We start from the raw sequence: 21,242 nt of genomic DNA, 5'->3' as shown, positions 1-21,242 counted from the left end.
ATTTTCATCTGCTTCACGAGTCAAATTTCAGTACCTATATCAGTTTGCTTAATACTAATTCATCCAATTTAACCCACCCTGCCATTTGAGTGACATTTATCAGATCAGACATCAGAGACTCATAAACCAAAGTATCTCTAAGAATTGCAATAGCAATAGGTCTCTTCAGGTGCAATTTTACAAGAAGAAGAATTAAACTGATACTTCTGGATGAAGTCTTTAGGTAGGTTACAGAAATTCAGGTGATAGAAGAGAAATTTAAAAAATAAAACCAAAATACCTCAAAGACAAAACAGCCCAGGGAAAATTAAAGGCGGCAGATAATCCTGAGTAAAACAAATATGCAGACAATTGTAAATAGCATTGTTCTATTATCACCAAGACACTTGCAGCTAGAGCTCAGGGAAGTCAGCAATGGAAAGAACTGGGAGTTCAAATTAAGCAAGTAAAAGCCAACTGCACAAGGTAAATTCACACTATATAGTGCATCATGACTTGGTAAAAGAGTAGGGTCAGGTCACATACTAGAAAGAATCAACTGCTACAACTGTAGACTTCTACAAAATGATTCTTCCCTGATAACATTATACCAGAGATTGTAATATATTGTTGTTCCTAGTTTAGATTTTGAGCATAAATTAGTACCTGTTTTCATAGTCTTTTCCCCTTACTTTTACTATACTTTATCAGATAGTACAAAGTATACCCATCTGATTAAGACGTACAACATTACATTTACTTAATATTCACAGTATAAAGTAAACATATTTTAATTGTGCATCACATTAATTCCCATTTTATTATTTCTAACTAATGCATCAAATTTAAATAAGATACAATCAGCAAGATAGCACTGGTGAGAATAAACAGATTATCATTCTTCAACAAATATGCTTTTTCTTTCATTTGCTTTTGTCCCATGTGTACTTTTATAAACCTAGAAGAAAACTGTGGACTAGTTGGCTGAACGGTACAGTTCACAAGTTTTTAGAGAAAGTAGAAGCAAAGAATACATGCTAAGCAAATGTGAGAGAGGAATTGGTAAAATGCGAACCATGTAAGAAGGTGGTTTAGGGGCACTGTTGAGCACTACTTAGCTGAAAGGGCACGTATTCAAACTTATTTCTGAACCCAGTGTGGATGGGATATAATCACTTTATCCTGTAAGGAGATACAGGTATTCTTCATTCCTCAGTTTGCATTTCACACATGCAGAAAATATTAGTTTTTCACCCTAACTGTAAGACCAGTAATTCTAAACCAATGAGTTACATGCAAGGCATACTTCTGAGACACAAGAGCAAAAATTTTGTTTTTACCTATTCATACTTCTTTATAAAAAATGAAACACTTGCCTCCCATCCCATCCCTTTATTTATCTGTTATTTTCAGTAAAAGACCCTCTTAACCAACCTGCTTGTTAAGTTTGTAGTCAGCATTTTGAGAATCCACACTACATATAAGTCTCTACAAAAGCATTAATTCCCTTCTGTTTGTGCTAAATGGGCCAAGCAGACTAGTGATTTATGGTTGGAGAAGTAGGATAAAATATGATTGCCAATGTTACACAGAAACTGATATAGTAGATGTACTAAACCCTTTTGTGGAGACAGAAGGATCGATTAAGGCTCAGGAGGTCTGCTTATCTTTGCAGGGCTCCACCATCCCCAGCCACACCAGACCACAACCACACCAGATGTTCTGGGCTTGAAGTTACTTGCCTACTGGACTAAAGGTCCAGTCCTAGTCTTATGGACCCCTTGTTTGAGGAGTCCTCTCTAGGCTGGCTGCTTGCCCCATTCTTCTCTGCACGAGTCCCAAGACAGCTATCTCTTAATTTCACCCCACCCTTAGCTTCAGGGAAAGACTTACCCCTTCTTGGGGTGTAATCTCATCCATGTCTCTCTCTTCCTCTAGGATCCTGGAGGAGTTATTTCCATCCCTCAGGACAGGACTCACTGGCAGAGTGGTCCCCTCCTTCTCTTCATCAGATCTTCCCAGGTAAGTCCAGAAACTGGGGCTTCCCTCTGAGCCCTGGGGTCAGTTCCTCCTTACATTGTCTCTGGCCATCTTCTCTAGTGTTGTCCTGCTTTCTCTCTTCCTGAACTGACCCCGGATGCTTCCTTTACATTCTCCCTCTGTGCAGCTGTGTTCCTCATGGCAGCATGTGGTTCGCTGCCTCCCTGACTCGGCTGTTCTCCTTTTTCTTTTTCAATGCGGCTTTTCCCTTTTTCTCCTGCCGTGCCACTCTCCTTGTCCCGGTCTCAAACTCTGGCAGCTGAACTTCCATGGCAGCCTTTGAACTGCCGTGGCCCCAGCTACTTTCCTTAATCAGTCAGGGTGCAGCGTTTTCCCTGCCTTGGCTTGGTGCAGTTTCTTCATCATCTCCCAGTAAGTCTCTTCTCCTAGCCTTCTTCCCATTCTTGTGGCAGGGTATTTCAACTACCCTGTCACACTAACCTTAAAGGCCAGCTCCTCTAGTGTATAGACAGACACTGCCAACTATTGTATCAACCAAACACTTGGAAGGGTGTCCTACTTGGGAGCGTCCAATTGCAGATGCATTTCAGAAGAGTGGGGTTTGTTTGCTCCCCACATAACATTGTATAGCTTTCACTTGTTGTACCGTGTGTCTTAGATATTTAGAACAGTGAACAGGTCTCTCTGTACTACAACAGAACATGAAATCTGGCAAGAGCTTTTGTTATGTGGTCATCACTGACAAATTTTGTAGGCCTGACTAGTAAAGTTATCATTGAAATCAGTTCGAGTTTCCAATAAGTCAAGGGCACAAAATGCAGCCAACTGTCACAGTGAAGTCCATGTATCAGACAGCAATTTTTATTTATGTTGGAAATTAACTAACAAGTCAATATTTTTATTTTTACTTTCTTCATTTATGAAGAATTCTGATAAATTATTTACAGATAATTCTACAAAATCTAAAAATATTTACAAAATATAGTAATCTTTAGGAGGCAAAACTTCGTTTGAGTTCAATGATTATCTGGTAGTAATAAGGACATAGAATTTCACTTGAGGAACTTAAAAATATTTTTCTATTCAAGGGTCTAGAACCATAATTGCAATGTGCACCACAGTCCCATTGTAGCAAAACCCCCAGCTTTTGTTTATGTGTTTGTTTTTTATTGCATTCGCTCCCCTTCCCCAAACATTTCTGACTTTTTCTCTCCCTCTGTATTCCCTATAGATAAGTATAAGTATAAGTGAGCTCAGATGTAGGATAAGCTTTAAACATTTTTATTTTGGTAGCAAGTTTTTGGGTTTGGATATCCACTGTTTTGTATTGTAGGACCCCTTTCCAGCCTGGATAGCTATTGTTACCTGCATACCTCCCCCTACACTTTGGACTCTCACTCTTTCTCTCTCCCCCTCTCTCCTCCTTGACTCCAGTGGACTTCAGCCCCTGCACCAAGCCTCTTTAACCCCTGCTGCCATTGTGTGTGCATGTATGTGTGTGTGTGCATGCAAAGGAACCAATTTGACATTGTGTCACCAACTCCCCTGTTGAATGAAACCACTGTCATTTGCAATCCTGAGTTGGGTCATGTTTTACTGAATCTTAGTCCCTTCCCTATCTTAAATTCCAGCCTCATTCTCTCTCTCAGCTCCAGTCCCCACCCTTTCTGCTGGTTTCCCAATCTCCTCCCAATTCCATCTCCCCTTTTCTGCCACTTCTCAGCCTCCCCTGCTCCTACTGCCTTTTCCCTGCGACTTTGTTGCCTTTCTCTGCTTTCCTGCTGCCCGGTGTGATTTTCTGCTGTCCATCTCTCTGTTTTCAGGCTTTCCCCTGTCCCCTCTGCAGCTTCCCAGCTCCTCTTAGCTACCCTGCAGTTTTCTTCAGCAGCTGGAGCCTTTCTCCAGCTTCCAGCACCTACCGGAACCCTAGAAATTCTCTAGCTGCCCCGGAGCCATCCTCTGGCTCCCCATACCCAGAGACACTCTTTAACACCCACACTTTCCCTTAGTCCCATTTTTCCCTCTCCCCATCTACCTTTTCAGCTCCCACACAACTCTGGCTCCAATCCCAGACTCTGTGCCAGCATGCTTCCCTGTTCTGTAGGCTTTGGGCATTGTCTTTTAATCAATTAAGATCAATTAACCTAAAGTTACCCCCAAGCCTCAGTTCTTCAGCCCAGGCCCCTCTAGTCTGCCAGTTCTAATCCCAGTCCTGGTAACTTTAATTTCCAGCAACTTTCACTCCCTACACTTCTACTTTCTTACCTTAACCTTTCCCCAGGTATCCCAAGTACACCAAGCACATGCATACATATATACGTACATACATATCACAATACCCAACTTAGGAACTCACTTGTGTGTATGTGGGTGGTATGTGTGTAAATTAGTGAATCCACACACACACACACACACACATATATATATAGATATCATTGTGCGTATGTGTGTGTGGGGTATATGAATTAGTAATCCACATATGTATATTGAATGTGCAGGTGTTGGTAACCGGTAACTGATTCTGTCTAAATTTGGTGTGCATAGCGTGTGTGGGCTTAAACTGGTGATAGGTATGCACAAACCTAAACTAGTTATTTTGAACGTGCCTGTATCTGAGTTGCTAGTGTGACAGTGTGTGTGTGTGTGTATATATATATATATATATATATATATAATATATGTATGTATGGCATTGTGTGCAAGATATACAAATTAGTGACCTGTGTCTAATTCCTGGTATGTATAGTGTATGTGCTTGAATTGGTAATAGGTATGCATGTACCTAGGCTGGCTTGAATGTGTATGTGCCTGAGCTGGTAGTATGTATGTGTATGCACCTAACTGATTACTGTGTTTGTATATGTGCAATTGTACACCACACCCTCCTGTCTAACAGCGCAATATTGAGATCCTGTGCATGGGCCTGACCCCTCATGGCAACACCATTGAAATCAATGAAAGTGCTGTTCATGGAACATGTATTAGGCATGTGCAAAGCAGCTACTATTTGCTTCAGATTCGGATTCAGCTGACTCGGAGGGACAATGATTCGATTCGGTGATTCGAATCACTGTCTCAATTTGATTCGGCCGAATCGAATCCAAAGATTGAGTGCTGCTTCAGAGCTTCAGTCATAGACTAAACAGGCAGCAGTCCTCGATGCTGGACACAGCTGCCTCCAGCTGGTAAGTCTGTTGTGGTGGGCAGAGGGAAGGGGTAGGGGGGCAGATCAACACCCCCACAGCGGGGGAGGGATTGAGGCTGGGACCTGGGCTGGGGCAAACACTGCCCAGGGAGGGGTTGGGGTGGTTCACGGCACTCTGCACTGCCGGTCTGGAAGCTGTTCTTGTGGCAGCCTGTCCAGCGGCTCTTGCCACTGCTCCTGCCATTGGTCTGGGAGGGCATGGGCCAGGAGCATGTGCTCCAGGATCTGTGGGGCAGGCAGGGCTGGAGCTGCACCAGGCAAAAGGTAGAAAGTGCTGGGAGTGGGGGCTATGCCCCGCCACTGCTCACCCAGCCAGTGTGGGGCTGGCATGAGACTGAGCCTGTGCCGCCTCCAGACAAATGGTGCACAGTGGTTGGAGCCTCTCATGTCTCACAGACTAGCAGCAGCTTCACCCTGGCTGGGCAAGTGACAGCAGGGCATGTGGGGACATGTGCCACCCAAAAACTCGCTGCAGCCCCCCCATAACCCCCGCTCCACAACCTGCCCCACCCCAATCTGGAGGTACACACCCCCTCCCCACATGCCTTGCTGCTGCTTGTCCGTAAACAGCACAGGGGCTCAGTCTCATGCCAGTCCTGCACCAGCTGAGCAAGAGGCAGCAGGGCATGGGAGGAGGCATGTGCCACCTGAAAACTCACTGCAGCCCCACATAGCCCCACTCCACGCCTACCCTGCCCTGATCCAGAGTCACACACCTCCCCCCTGCCCAGCATAGCCTGCCGCACAGATCCTGGGGCACATGCCCCCACCTCATGCCCTCCCAGAGCAGCAGCAGAAGCAGCAGTAAGAGCCGTTGTACAAGCAGCCACATGAGCAGCTCCAAGACTGGTGGCATGCAGCAGTGTAAACCACCCCACCCCCTCCCTGGGCAGTGTTTGCCCCAGCCTGGGTCCCAGCCCCAGCCCCAATCCCTCCCTCACTGTGGGGGCATTGATCTTCCCTCCCCCCTCTGCCCACCACAACAGATATAACAGCTGGAGGCAGCTGTATCCAGTGTCAAGGACTGCTGCCTGTTTAGATTATGGCTGAATTTCTCCTGTGGTGCTGAATCTTTTCCAAATCAATTTTGAGGCTTCCAATTCGATTTGGACCTGTTAATGGGTCTCCCAATTCAATGCAGATTTGGAGATTCAGCCACTTAAATTGGGCCAAATCTTCTCCGAATCAAATTAGCTACTGAAGCTTTACAGAGCCCTACCATCTATGGAATCGGGTGCAGAGAAGACATGCCACATCCAAAGGTGGAGAGAGTTAAAGAGAAGCCTCGCATAGAATCTACTGTGCTTTGCTCCATTGGTAATGTTAATCTTCTCTCAGTAGACCATATAAAGAAAGAGAAATTATACTATAAATTATCTAACAATTTGTGTTTTCCAGAGCACTAAATATTGTAATATGTGTGTTAGGGTCTTGTGTTCACCTGGTATGACTCTGTACCCTTTGGCTGACTCCGAAAATTTCATTTCCAAGCCCAGGAGTGGTTGTATGGATCTCTTTCATCCTGAACTCATCACTCTAAAATTATGCAGTAGTTTTCACTTCTATAATGTAGTGATCTAAGGAAAATGCTTAAATATTTTGGAACTAAATATAGAAACTGCCTGTTATTATCCGAGCAATAAAATATTAATTTGTGCTCATTTCCATAGCAGAGACCATGCAATTTATAAATATGCCCTTGAAACTGACTTTCATAGTCAGATGTACTTTCAGCTCTGGTAAATTTATTTTGAAAATTTTCTACCAAAAGGCCACAGCATTTTGCAGAATTATTCAGTTTCCAAACTGTTTATTCTTAATTTCAATAATTAAATAAGCATTACCGTTTTTAATATAAATGGTCAGGCAGAGTTTGTTTAAATTATGCTTATGATATAAATAGACTCAGACTTAGAATTATTGTGATGCCTACATTTTTTTCTAAATAGAAAGGAAACCTAATCTTACATCTTAATGGAAAAGTAAAATCTTCCCTTTTGTTTTATATATATCATGTGTAACCTGATAATTAGGGATTCCCCGTTCCACGCCATTCTACTAGCCTCCTCAACCTCCAATAGATTGGATGTGCCAATGAGTAGCTGGAAGAGGTGTCTGGGTCATAAAGTGTTTCATCCTGGTGATCTCTAGTGCTGGAGCAATGATTGCAGGAAGACAAGTTAGAATAGTGCTGATGTGGCATTGACATTAAGCAGGGGGTTGGGGGAGATAAAATTAGTGACTGGCTTCCCCAGGATCAAAGAAACAGAGGAAAGTCAAGGTGGCAGAAAACTACTGTTGTCCCTTTCCCATTTCTGGATCCTGCCCTAAGCCTCAGACAGCATGTAAAAGTTTTACATTTGTCATCCTTGTCAGAATCAAGTTCTGTTGTCTTACTGGAGCTTTGGCAAAATGCGTTTCCTCGCACTCTCACTCATCCCATGTAAAGCTAATTTGAGTGAAGTTATCTTTCTCCCTACACCCACACAAAAATGACAAGCACTAGGGTAACTTTTTACAGAGGCCTCTGGGAACTGACTCTCAGAGATCCATTAGTTTCTGTGCTAGGTTCTCTCTCATGCTCTCTCTCTCTCTCTGTGCCTCAATTACTCCAGGAGGGCTGACATTTAAAAATGCTAATATTATTAAAAAAAACAAAAAGAAGCAGCAGCAGCTCTGCATGCCACCAGGGATACTGTACAAGTCATCGCTCTGGTATTACTTGGAAAACCTGCTTTTATGTAAAAAGGTGAAACCAAAACTTCCAAAAACTGATTGCCTTTTAGCATGTGCAGTAGATTGCCTGCCTATATGTTCCTAACTGTATAGAGTCCCTGGATCTTTTGTGAATTTATCTCAATGCCACCTCTCTGGAGGTAGGCAGGTGCTACTCTCCTCATTGACAGATGAGGCATGGCAAGCAAGTGACAGAAAACTTAGGACTAAGCAAGAAATTTCGCCCAAGTCTGCCAAAGTTCTAGACTAGTACCCTAGTCGTATTGCTCCTCTATATTCTCTTATGGCATTTATCATCAGAAAACCCACACTGAAAAGCAAAGATTCAAATAGGTGCAATGTAGATAAAAAATGTTGCTTATTTTTTACTTCTAAAATACAAAGCTATTTTTAAAGTTATATAAAGTACATTCAAATAAGTTCTCCCCTGTTTTGCAGTGTTTTGTGTTTTTTTTTATCTTAATCATGTTAACACAGGCTTAGCTTTATTTGAACAGAATGAACTGATGATAGCTACTCAACCCATCCTCCATCATTTACCTGTCTACCAAATTTGTGGTTCTTGTGTGTCCTCACCAGGTACCAGCTGCAAAGCACATGGAAAAACCTTCTTTATGAGTTCCTTACACATAAAAAAACCCCAACCACATTATCATTTTAGCTCCTCAGTAAAGTGTCATAGTCTCCATGTGTGCCAGTATTAGTGTGGTAAGCTAATTAATTCCACCATAGGCTCATACTGTTGGAGTCAGTACTATCTTACAATGCAGTACTTTGCTGAAATAGATGTATAGACACTGACTGGGGGCATAAATTTGCACCCAGTCAGCCCAGCCAGCCAGGGGCCTGCTCTGCCCCAGCTCAAACTGCTGTTGTCCCAGGGCACACATGTCGACCCTGCACCCAGGAGCAGTTTACTCCAGCTCAAACTGTTTTGGAGTTAACTGCATCATATTAAACCCCAGATGTATGGAAGGCAACCTCTGGGAAGACAAGATTCACTCTAGACCTGACTAGTGTTGAAACAGATTCAACGTAAAAGGAGAAGGTGACAACCTCTGAAGTGTGCAATGTCTGGGGATATTCAAGAAAGAAAAGACGCAATTACTGGGTCTTTCAGCCATTTGCCATATCTGACTGTTTTAGTAAACCAACAACCTCTGCGCTCCAGGAACATATCATTTTACTCGTGCTGTCCTCAGATACTTTCTTGCTTGTTGGGTTATTCTTATTTCAATGAAGTCAATCAGAAGCATTAAAGATCACAGCTTCTCTAGAATTAAGCTATTCTAGTTGTGAACAGGAGCATGCCAGGTGAGGAAGCTGTTTATCAATTCTTTGAATAATCCTGGCATTTATGAAAACAGAGGTAAACACACCTAACTTGCTCTCTATTTGTCCTGAAATGCAGTCTGATGATGGAGGCAGAAGAAAAATACCTACTCAACTTGTAAAGAGTTGGTACAGTATTCATCATAGTTTATTGTAAAAAATTGAAATTGAAGTCATTCCTAGCAAGAGAAAGAAAAAAAACACCATACAAAGTACACAAAAAATGGATTCCCCACCTTTCAAGGGAGTTCATTTCCTGAGGTATGAAATTTAAGTCTCATTTATTCTATACTATAACTAGAATATTAATTTCTGACCCAATCTGTTTGCAGTCTATTCTACTGTCTTTGTTTTTTGCTCATGCAAAGAAGGAAGGGATATATGAGGATGCAAATTCCCTGTAACATTCTTAACACCCTAAATTATGGAAGAGAATAACCATAGATGAATCACCTGCTGTTGTAATCATTGTACTCTCAAATCCAGATAGATAGTGGTACCAAATGACAATGCAAAGTAAAGAATTCTTTTTTATTAATAAAATCTTCAGACCCAAATTCATTAGGTGTATGATAGTTCAAGCAATACCTTGTTTCAGTCAACACTGTTTCAGATGACATTTCAAGACAGACAGAGAAAATATTTTGGTCCAGCATTGCTGTTAAACTGCTATTTTCTCTCCTCTGTCCAGACTATTCTTTCGCAGTAACAGAGAGACCACTTGCAACCTACTCAGTGATTAAGTGTGGTTTTTTTCCACTTGGACTCTGCCAGAGATATGAAAAATGAAAATTGCTAGTAGGCTTAGTGAAGAAAAAAAAAAAGATCTTAAAGAGATTTTTTCTAAAAACAAATTTTATTTTATGTGACACCAACTCCAGTGCAGAGAGCAAAGCTCAAAGTCTAGCCACAGCTTTCATTTCGTCAAGCCCTCAGAACAGACCTTAAGTGGCGTATAGCACTCCTGCTGACCCTCTGCTCAGGAATGAATTCCATCCCAAAGCCAGGTCAAAAACCATATATTTTCTGAACTGCAGAACTGTCCGTCAGGCAAGTTATGCTGAAGCCAAGATATGTGATAATATTATGACATTGGCCAAGGGCCGAAAAGAATGAAAGCGAACAAAAGCTGGCACTTTATTTTTTTTGAAGTAGCACAGTTGTGGAAGGTAAAAATGACAGAAGCAGCCCTAAATCTTACATTTCCAAGCATTAATGATCCAATCTATGCAGCTTAGAGAAACCTGTGAAGATTCGATGGATTTCCCCCTTGGGCTTTTTGACTGTCTGTGCTTAGTCCAAGTTTGTACCCTGTCCTGCCTTCTGCCTGACTTCAGACTAATCTGGCTAGCTATAACTTTTTTTTTTAATCAAGACTTCCTCTCTTTCAGAGATAAATTTACTAACACAATTAATATAGTTGGAAGTAGAGGAATGTATAGGTAAAGACTAGTTTTACCCATCAACAAAATTATTTGTTTCCCGAATTAAGATTTATAGGCATAAAAAAAATGTAGTTGCTTTGATTTATGCAGAAAACTAAGAATGGCCATGGATTTGGGGTCCAAACCTGCAGGAAAAATTCTTGTTGGAGCTGATGGGCAATTGTTTATGCAAAAATAGATTATTGTAGATAATAGGCACTAAAAAGATGGCGAAAATTAGGCATTAAAAAAGATTGTAATGCTACCCCCCTGTTTAGCATTTCTGCCTTAATAGTTAAGCCTTCTTTAGCTCTTGTCCTTTTGGGCAAATAAGAATGAATATTTAATAAAACCTAATAAACTCTAATCAAGTGAAATCACCTTGGATTCACTGGGTGTGAATCTGGAATATGTATGCATGTAAGGTTATTGGGATAATAGTTAACCATGTGCTCTTTAAAACAAAAAACAAACCAAAAATACTTATTGACAAAGTATGGCATAAAAGGAGAAAAAGCCAGAAAAATGCTTCAAAATATCTGCAAAAAATATTTGACTATTTCAGTAATCCAATCAGTTACTAGTTGCCACATAATCAAAATAACAATACAAATTATTGTCTGGAAACTAACAACAAGATGATAAATTGTTCTCACAGGCTGGGAAATGTAGGATATTACCCAGAAGCAGCAAGAGGAACACTGTGTCCTACCAGAGAAAGGGGAGCCTGCAGAGAAGTTTAACAGATTGGGAACTATGAGTAGGAAAACTGCATTAAAAAAAATCTAAATTATACCAAGAGATAAACCATTATGCAGTATTTTCCTGATCCTGTTTTTGAAACACATCTGTAGCTCTGCAATAGAATCATCTAAGTGTTTTGATGATTTTACAGAGCATAACACACAGCACAGAACTTCTCGCTGTCCTTATAACACTTTTTGTGTCAAGCTTACCTGTGTGCTATTTGCTTCTCCTCTCATACATACATCCTACTACTTTCACTCCCGCATGGCCTCAGCAACTTGTTAAAATCAATAATACAGCAGTCATCGTCTGTAGTCTCATCTCTCCCACTAGAAAGAGAGAATGGGACTATCCAGTAGGATAGATACTTTATTTGTACTCATAAGTTTCTGATGACAATTAACTGAGGAGTTAAGGGATTAAAAGAATATATCTAAATTAGCTATACAGCTAAGCCTTTTTGTGGTCCCAATTTGTAGTAACAACATTTGCATATCATATAGTATTATCTCTGGTTGACCATTGTGGTGTCCATCAATCTCTACTCAAGTTAAAAGGAGATTATGGAACCTTTAAACAGCACGCTTTATGAATTGATCACATAGTAAGGATTACATCAAAAAGCTTGATCTGGTACCAGCATTCTTTTACCCATAAACAGGAAGTCACAAGTTGACTATGAATCATAGTTACATGGAAAAATAATCAGTACTCACAAAAATGCACCTAAATTGGTTACCTCTTTTTGTTTCGTTTTTAACAAATATGGATAGGTATTGCTAAAATAGTTCTCTCTCAAATGATATTGCTTGAATAGATCATTGAATTTAAATGCTCTTTGACTAAGCACAAGTCAGTTTACAGAAAAGCAAGGAAGTTTGAAAACTGGCAGGCTGGGAAACTGCTATAAAGTTCTTTCACAAATTAATCTGTGAATGCCAACCTGATTTTTTACACTTCTTTTAAATTCTTCAAAATTGCTGCATAATTTAAACAAATGGAGGTTTAATATTTTTTTCTCTGATAAAAAATGTTTTTAAAAAATCTTTTCTTCAGCGATTAAGTACAAAGCATTATAAAAGTGCCTTTTCCTTATCCAGGAATAGTACCTCAACAGTGTCATGACCTTCTTACTCACTGAAAGATAATACAAGAAAGATCTGGCTGGAACACACAGCATTTCACTCAGCAGAAAGAAAAAAAAAGCAAAAGGAATCTTAAAATGCATTTTCAAATAAAAATTCCAAAAAGTTTTATATGTATATTGTGATTTTTAAGCCAGGGCCTTCTACAATTTTATAGGATATTTTGCAAGTACCTAAAACAACATGCTTTACATGGCTTTAAAGCTAGGGACTGAAGTTACAGATAAACTGGTATAAGTGATTGGAAACCAGTTCAAATCTGTAATACAACAAAAGTTCAGTGGACATAGACTACTTTACTGGCCAAATCCAGTTTAAGATAAACCTGGATGGATATAGTATCAGATTTAACTGATTTAGGTTAAATCACTTTATTGAATTCTGTCCCAGATCCCCTCCAAATTCAATTCAACCCACAGTCCCTCCCAGCATCCCAAGATGCTTTCTACCTCCCTGCAACTCCCTGCCCTTGCAGGGTGAGCAGGCTAGGTTTCACCCCAGCTGTCTGCTCCGCCAAGGAGAGATGTCTGCTCTAGCACCACCCCCTCTTCTCTCACCCTCCCCAGCTTCTGGTCTGGGCCACTGCAGGCATGTGGCTGCATTTCTTGAATAAAAAAATAATGTCTGTTTACTTGCTTATCAATTCAATCTGTACATCTTAAACTAACCTGCAAAGATTGAATTGATTCATCCTTAGGCTTTTTGACTGTACTTAGCTTAAGAGTTATGGACCAGTAGAAATTAAACACAACCAGCAGTTACGTTTTATTTATAAACTAGAGCCAGGCATAGTAAAGGACAGGAAAGAATAATGCCAAAAAAGTTATTAACCACCACTGCATAATTATGAATCCCAAGTGCAGGGTACCTCTCCCCATAGCAAGTGCAGAAAGCACAAAATGTAATAAACCTAAAAGCCTTACTGAATTACAGGTAAAACAGTGAAGTCACAACCTTTGTGACACAGACCCAAAGTCCAGAAGGGTCATTCTGTGCTTAAATGGTTACGGATAGGCTGAGGGTGTAATCCAGGAGTGGGCAATTATTTCAGGGGGAGGGCCGCTTAACAAATTTGATGAGCTGTTGAGGGCCACATGGGTAGCCCTACCCCTCGACAGTTGCTCTGCTCCTTGGTCACCATTTTGGGATTGGAAGTCTTATCCCTAACCCATGACCTTTGCCACTAGAAGTCCCTCCCACTGCCCCCTGGAAATCCTTTTTTTTTGGAGGGGCAGTTGCCATCTTAGAAAAACAGAAAAAAACCCCAAATCATACACTAAAAGTTGAACACCTACTATAACATATTTTAATTTTATTACAAAAAATATTTTTGTCATGATTTGTGCGTGTGTAGTATATATAGAGGTAATTGCCTAATAACTGAAAATAAATTCTTAGTCTATATTGTAGGGGGGTGTGTGTGTGTGTGGTGGGGTGTGGTAGGTTTGTTGGTATGTGTGCATATGGTGGGGTGTGGTTGTGTGGGTGTGTGTATATGGTGTGGGTGTATGGGGGTTTCTGATCGTGTGGGGGGGCATAGGATATGTTGGGGTGTCATGTATATGTTGGGAGTTGTGGGTACATGGTGTGGAGTGTGAGGGAGGGTGGGGGGCACCCTCACACATTTTATTATTTTATTCTAATAATAAAAATAGATATTATTTAAACCTGATATGAAACACTGTTGGAATGGTACTAATTTAGATATGCCACATACTTGCAATTTCCTCAAGTACAAATTTTTTTTTTAGCAGTAGGCCACTCACCAGGCACGTATCACCACTGCTTCCCACACTCATGGGGCATGGGAAGGAAGCCCCAGGCACTTGAGCCAGCTGCCTTCCCTGCCCCCAACGGAAGGTACCTAGGGCTTCCCCCCTGTTCTGCGTAGTCCCAGCATCAAAAGCAGCTGTCTCCAGTGCCTGGGACTTCCCTCCAGTGCTGTGTGAGAGCAAGACCTGCATGTGTGCCCAGGGAGTGCTGGCAATAGAGGTGGCCTGGCAAAGGCTGCACCCCTTGCCATGATGTGCAGCACTGGCTGGCGCCACACCCCACTGGGTGCCTGTGCTGGGCACAAGCACCCTGAGTGCCCCTGCCTTCTGCTGCTGCCGATGCCATCATCTGCTGGGTCTGCCAAGGGTGGAGTGTGGGCAGAGGGTCCCCAGACGCCCCCACTCTCCCTCATAACACGCTGCCCAGCTGAGTTTTGTGCTGCTACCACCCCCTGGGTGCAGGTTCCCCACTAGTGATAGCCTCACCCCCACCACTTCCCTACCTGCTGCTCAAAGCTGGCAGAAGACTAGAAAAGTGGAACAGGTCCTGTAAACTACCTGGGTACCATGCACTCTACTCTTGGAGATTTCTTTTTGGATGCATCAGATTTTAGAGACAGCCCCTGGCCTGATGTACAACTGTCCAAAAAGTGCTCTGTGCCCTACAGTACTCCAGTAAAGTGGGTAGAGAAGGAGGGACAGAATGCAGTGTACCAGCCTCACACCTTGGTTACTTATTCAAGCAACGAGACTTTTTCTAATGTGCCAGCAGAAATAGTCCAAGAATTTACAACAAAATATATAAAATTAAAACTTCAGTAAAGTTAATTTGTTTGACAGGCTGTAATAGAAATATTTTCACTTTTTGGACTAAGGTAAAAGCATATCTGCATTTTAGAAAGCTGATTGCACAAGATGCATAATGTCTAACTAACATATACAAAAACATAGGCTGCCTCTACTGGAAGTACTCTTTAACAGTGTTTTAATATATTAACATTCACCACTTTTGGCTTGCTTAACAATTCATTACTTTTCTAACCTCTAACTGTTCCTAATACACAATATTGCATAAGCACCATGACTATTTACTCTTTTAACCTTTTGGCATAATCTTTTGGCAAGTAATTTTATGGACTTATAATTTTAGATCTCTTGTAGGTCAAATTGCTGACCCATTTTCAGTAAATAGTGTCTGGTTTCTAGCGTACTAGTGAAGAAGCATGTTTGCAAAATAGATATTATTTAAACCTGATATGAAACACTGTTGGAATGGTACTAATTTAGATATGCCACATACTTGCAATTTCCTCAAGTACAAATTTTTTTTTTTTATAGCATTCACAAATTCTGAAGGACTGATTACCATAAAAAACAAATTCCTTTGGTGGAAGGCATAATTTTTCATCTTACAGCTGAAAGTATCAGGTTATAATTTTGTATGGCAGCTATAAAAATATAAACAAAGATTCAGTCAAGGTGACAATTATCATCTGCAGTCACAATTAATAGCACAAACTTTTTTTAACATTTAAAATATTTTAAAAGTCTGTCTTCTGTGGATTGCTACAAGTATTATACTCATCTACATATTTAATTAATATTTGATTATGATGCTATTCATACAAAAAATAAAAAAGAATGGACTAAACTCCATTAACTTCTGCAAGATTTAAGCTCTTGATTTCCTGTTGTCCAGAAGCTATCACATACAACTATTCCTTTTATTTCTCATGTTAGGATTGACTTCAGTGGGCTTGCTCAGGTGTAATTAAGGGCAGAATTTAAACCAATGGGTAATAGTTTAATCACAGCTGCATAGGCTTCTCTGTTACATATTAGATCCTTGAGCATAAAACCTATCACTTATATGAAAATTCATTAGGAATACTTTGCCATATTAGTTTACTTTAAGTAATAAATATAATGACTAATATAAAAGTTATATGAAAACTTACTAAATAAAAAAAAATTCCTATGTATAAATCTTGAGTATTTTCTATCTACAAATCTTAAGTATAAATCCTGTTAAAATTGTTTTTTCATTAACTAGTCATTTAATACACAAATTCCGTTGTCCTTAGAACCTATTTAGTGTATTAAAGCTAACAAAAAGCTAACTGCATTCAGTATGCAACTGAATCTTCCAGAATACAGTCTCAGGATGAAGTTCTAGCCTCACTGAAGTTAATGAAAAACTCCTATTGACTTCAGCAAAGCCAAAAATTGCACCTTAATTTTGAAAACAGGCATTTTTATTAAATAGAATCTAGTATAGTCCATACTGAAGTCAATGGTAGTTCTGTCATTCAATTCAATGGACACAGGATTGAACCCTATATGTAAGGAACAACGGCCAACTTTAATGATAATGACAACACATTTTGTTTACAAGTCAGTTTTTAAATATTAGTACCTCCAGCAAGGATCTTCTCTTCCAATTCTATCATTTGTTTCTTGTATGCTTTCAAAGCAGCTTCTTTAAATGATGGGCGTATTCTTTTTGTCTTTGGAATTTCACGAGGTGTCTCTGGGACATTTTGATTTTCATCTTCCCTTACTTCCATTTCAGAAGGCATATAATCAAACTCCACTACATCTTTACTAGCCAGATTGTCATACTGGCTATCATATTCATCTTCTTGTAGTGTTGCATAAGGAGCTTCATAGGAAGACTGTTCAAGTTTATATTCCTGGACCTGTTCATTTGTTTCATTAATATTAGTTCTATTTTCTAGCTTAGCAAGGACTTGTTCCATTACTTCTACATAATCCGTTTCATTCTCATCACCTGGTTCAACAAAATATTCCTCATCCTCTGCTTTGTAATAATAAGGCTCAGTGTAAACATCAGAATCAAGTGTTGTGCTTGATTCATTAGCAGTAGACTGGGACAAAGTTCTAAATCTTCCCATAAATGATGATCCACTATCCTCATACCCACTTAAACTTTGTGTGCTTTTATTCCAGACCACTTCTAAGGCTGATTTAGCGCGTTGGAGAGTAGATCCAAATTTGGGAAAGCTGAAAGTTTTGTCAGAGAGATCTATGCTCAGTCGGCTATGCCATGATTTAGGGGGTGCTTCCTCTGAGTCATCACTTGGTAGTTCACTTTGACTTCGATACATCATGGGCAATCGGTTTTGATTTTGATAAATGGAGTTAGAATTTGTTTCCTGATAATCATCATACTGGCTAATCCACTGACTTTGCGATTCACTCTCAAGGCCAGGACATGATGGTGAATTACCATCAAGGGTAAAATCATAACTTTCAGTATCGTACTGGAGGTCAGAACTTTGACACTTTTCAAAATCTATCTGTTGGTCCGAAGGGCTGCTCAAGTCATAAACAAAAACTTCTTGTGTGGATGAGTCTAGGCCCAAATCTGTGCCTTGTTCCAACTGATTCCAATCTTTCCATGGTGACAGATCATCATGCAAGGAGAGCTGAGAATCACTATAATGGCTCCTGTCACCAGATACACACATTATTCCATTGCTTACACCACTGTCAACTGTTTCAGTGTTTTCAACTTCATTTTGTTCTGCATAATTCTGCATATCTTGGTTAAAAGTCTGATCCTGTGAGCTACCATACCAATTGGCTGAATCATCTTGCCGTCTCTGCCAAAGCTCTCGATCTGAGGAAGATAACAGTGAACTACCATTAGTTCTAGTGAAATACTGATTCTCTGAAAAATCCTCCGAGTAAGACTGACATAATTTTGAAAAATCTGACTCAGAACGGCTAAGTTTTGGTGTTGCAAAGTCATTCTGTGAATGCCATAGAGGTGTCATATCTGAATAGTAGTGTTTGGATTGCTTTTCTAAGTTGTCAAATTCTGGTGACTCTTCACCATAATCTGCTTTATTTGAAAAGGTGCTGCCATCAGCAGTTCTGTTACAGAGTCTGGTATTTGGGGACTCCACAATCCCCTTTGAAGTGCTTGCTTTTATTTGGAATGCTGATTTTGATATTTTTGCATAATTATTCTTATTTATATCAGATTCTAGTTCTTTATCACTGTCAGGTGATTCCCAATCATGTTTTTTTATTCTTGGCTCCATGGCTAAGAGCTTTATATCCATACTTTCATATGTCTGAGAGGAAGGTATTCCTCTTTCTTTTTTCTCTCTTATGTCATGAGAAAGAATATCCGTAGAAATCCCAATGCCAGTTCCTTTAAGTTTATAAGATTTTTTTAAAATTAAATCCCTCTGTTGAGATGATTCAAAGTAAACAAGTATGGGTCTAGGCTTTGCATTTGGACAGTCTCTCTGTTGGCCTAGCCTGTGAGCAAATTCAATTTTAATAGTGTTCTGGGCCTCTGAGAACCCCATTTTTTCTATTAAAATTTTGTACACCACATTTTCAATATTTTCAAACCTTTCTTCAGGCACATTTAAAAATCTAAGACTTGCCTTGTTTCCTGGATGTCCTATTTGCTTAATGTAGTCATGGATATCTCTAGTTTCCCTTCTGGATTGTACAAAGCCAGTTCGCAATTGTTCAATTTCACTTTGCACAACCTCTACACTACTAGAGATTTCATCAATTGATTGTTTCAGAGCATTTACATGCCCTCTTAATTCAGATAGTTCTGTTTCAATTTGACTGATTCCCTGAAGCTCTTTAAAGATCATCTCCATAACATCATGAGTTTGACTAATACAACCAGTAGAACTAAAGCCAGGTTCTAGTGTATTTGATTTTTGGTGACGACCAGTTCTGTCTAAAGATTTGCTCCTTAGGCCCCATGTTTTTTTCCATGTGCTCAACTCTGAGTCAGATGACACGCATTCTTGGCTTTTTTTCCATTTCCTTAGTTTTCGTAAAGCTCCTAGTTTTAATGTATGTAAAGTACGTTCTCCATCAGAACTTCCATCTGATGGTGCTAGGCTGCTCAAACTCTTTCTGTTGCGTCTCACAGGCATCGTGTGTGATAAATACTCTTTTTTTGCGTTACAATCCTTTACTTCACTTAATGACTCAGAATATGAACTATCATTAGAAGAGAGGTCTTGAAATATATCCTCATTGTTATTGTTTGTTACAAAAATATTCTTTTGTAGTCCATTGGCAATAGCAACTCTGTAACTGAATGTTGGAGAAAGTGAAAATTCTCGAATACTTTCTTCTTCTTCAGTTGATAAGTTACGAGCAGATGGACACTTTGCAATCTTTTTAACAGTGCTTTTCAAGGTATTTGAAAATTTGGGGTTCTTTGTTTGTCCAGTCTGGGTTAAGTCTTGTTCTTTTTTGCTCTGACAATTCTCTTTCTTTTTTGTACTATTTCCCAATTTCTTTGTAAACATTCCTTTGCAAATCTTATATATGTAAGACAAGATCAGGCTCTTTAAAAGGGCAGAAACCATGGAGGGCAACTTATATTACTTTTTCCCCCATAAAGAACAAAATTTGGATCCAGAAGAACATTTATTTGTATTTCCAATAGAATCATTGGTAAATGCACTTCATTAGCTGCTGGGACTGTAGAAAGGTACAGTGTGCTTAGCATATAAAACTACAAATGTTTTGGTTTAAACCGACAGCAAAAAGCACACATTTGTTTGTTAGAAAGCAAATCCTGAAGGAGGACTGTGCATGTTGTAAAATCTTGTTCTGTTTCCCATGACTCCATGCAGCCTCTAAAAAGGAGGGAATTTTGTTATTATGGCTTTTAAAATGGTGTTCACCATTTAATCCATTACATGGCAATAATAAACATTTCTATAATTTACATCACTTTTGCTATATGATAAACCATCATTTTTAAAAACAACTGAATATAGTCAATAGTAATGCCAGTGATAATATTAAAGAATTACTAGTGGAAAACTTTAAATTGCTTTACCTCTGGTATTTACTTAGCATGGTCCCTGCTAGTTTGATTCACTGATGCATTAAACTAAGCAGTCTAGAACAGGGGTCACAACTTATAGCCTGCAGGCCAGATGTGGCCCATAGAGCCACTTGATCCAGTTTGTGAATGTTGGGCTTCAGTGGCATTTGATGGCTGGGGACTTAAGAGGCCACCACTTTCCCAGGCGTCTGTGGGAAGAAGCAGTGACAGTAGGAACTGTACTCCTGCCACCCCAGTGGCTGGGTCTAGCAAGCTCCCGCACATGTACCTCTCACCTGAACTGGGTCAAAATGGTTGCTGACCAGTGTTCTAAACAAATATGGTATACACACTTTAGAACAATAAGCAGCAGCAGATCAAATTAAAAAGAAAGTCTTTCCTATTCCTAAAAAATAGCAGGCTATTCAAGGACATGTTATGTCATATAGTCTACTCTTATATCATGTATATGTTCAGTGATGTGCTATTTTGGCTTTTGAAATACTTGATCAAACTCATTGAAGTCAAGGAAGCTAATGGAAAGGCTCCATTAGAAGCTAGATCAGGACCTTAATGTAATTAAAAATATGAAATGCTTTCATTTCACTTTATGTCAGTTTTGTTTTATGCAACTAATCATGCCTGTGTCATAAAAAATTTAAGGGGCTCAATGAACACTCCAGGCAATTAAATTCACTTTGCTTACCAAACTGCGTAGTTGTCTGATCTTGTCGTGTCTATTTCTGTTGAATTTTATGGTCTAATTCTCTCTCTCATACAACTCCCTTGAAGAAGAACGGTGTTACAGCAGTGTAACCCCAGTGTAAACTCTCTCTTACCGTCTGATAAGGAATTTTAAAATAATTTTTAATGTAACAGAAGCATAGAAACAACACTTAACAACATAAAACCTGATGCTTCAAGTTGTAGCTTATATTCTTACAAGGCTGGAGTTTTTAAAGGGGGTAGTTTTTCCTTAGATTGTTAGCATAAGTGTTAAAAATATATACTTGGCTAAATATCTTTAATGCTAGTGGGTAAAACTCATTCATCTCA

At 39.7% G+C, this 21,242-nt stretch overlaps 1 protein-coding gene across 1 annotated transcript in view; it reads right to left on the bottom strand.

The window, feature by feature from the left end:
• The window catches only part of UNC13C (unc-13 homolog C), a 524,308-nt gene extending 504,586 nt beyond the window's left edge, over positions 1–19,722 (bottom strand). Inside the window, exon 1 of the mRNA XM_090029216.1 lies at positions 16,758–19,722. Coding sequence (XP_089885342.1) covers positions 16,758–19,719 — 2,962 coding nt within the window. The 5' untranslated portion in view covers positions 19,720–19,722. The remainder of the gene's footprint in view (positions 1–16,757) is intronic.
• Positions 19,723–21,242: the final 1,520 nt, after the last annotated feature.

This window comes from Crocodylus siamensis, chromosome 15 (assembly GCF_052110815.1).
Source record: "Crocodylus siamensis isolate JL-2025a chromosome 15, ASM5211081v1, whole genome shotgun sequence".
Classification (NCBI taxonomy): Eukaryota; Metazoa; Chordata; order Crocodylia; family Crocodylidae; genus Crocodylus; species Crocodylus siamensis.
The sequence above is the reverse complement of the archived record's forward strand: the minus strand, read 5'-3'. Positions and strand labels throughout refer to the sequence as shown.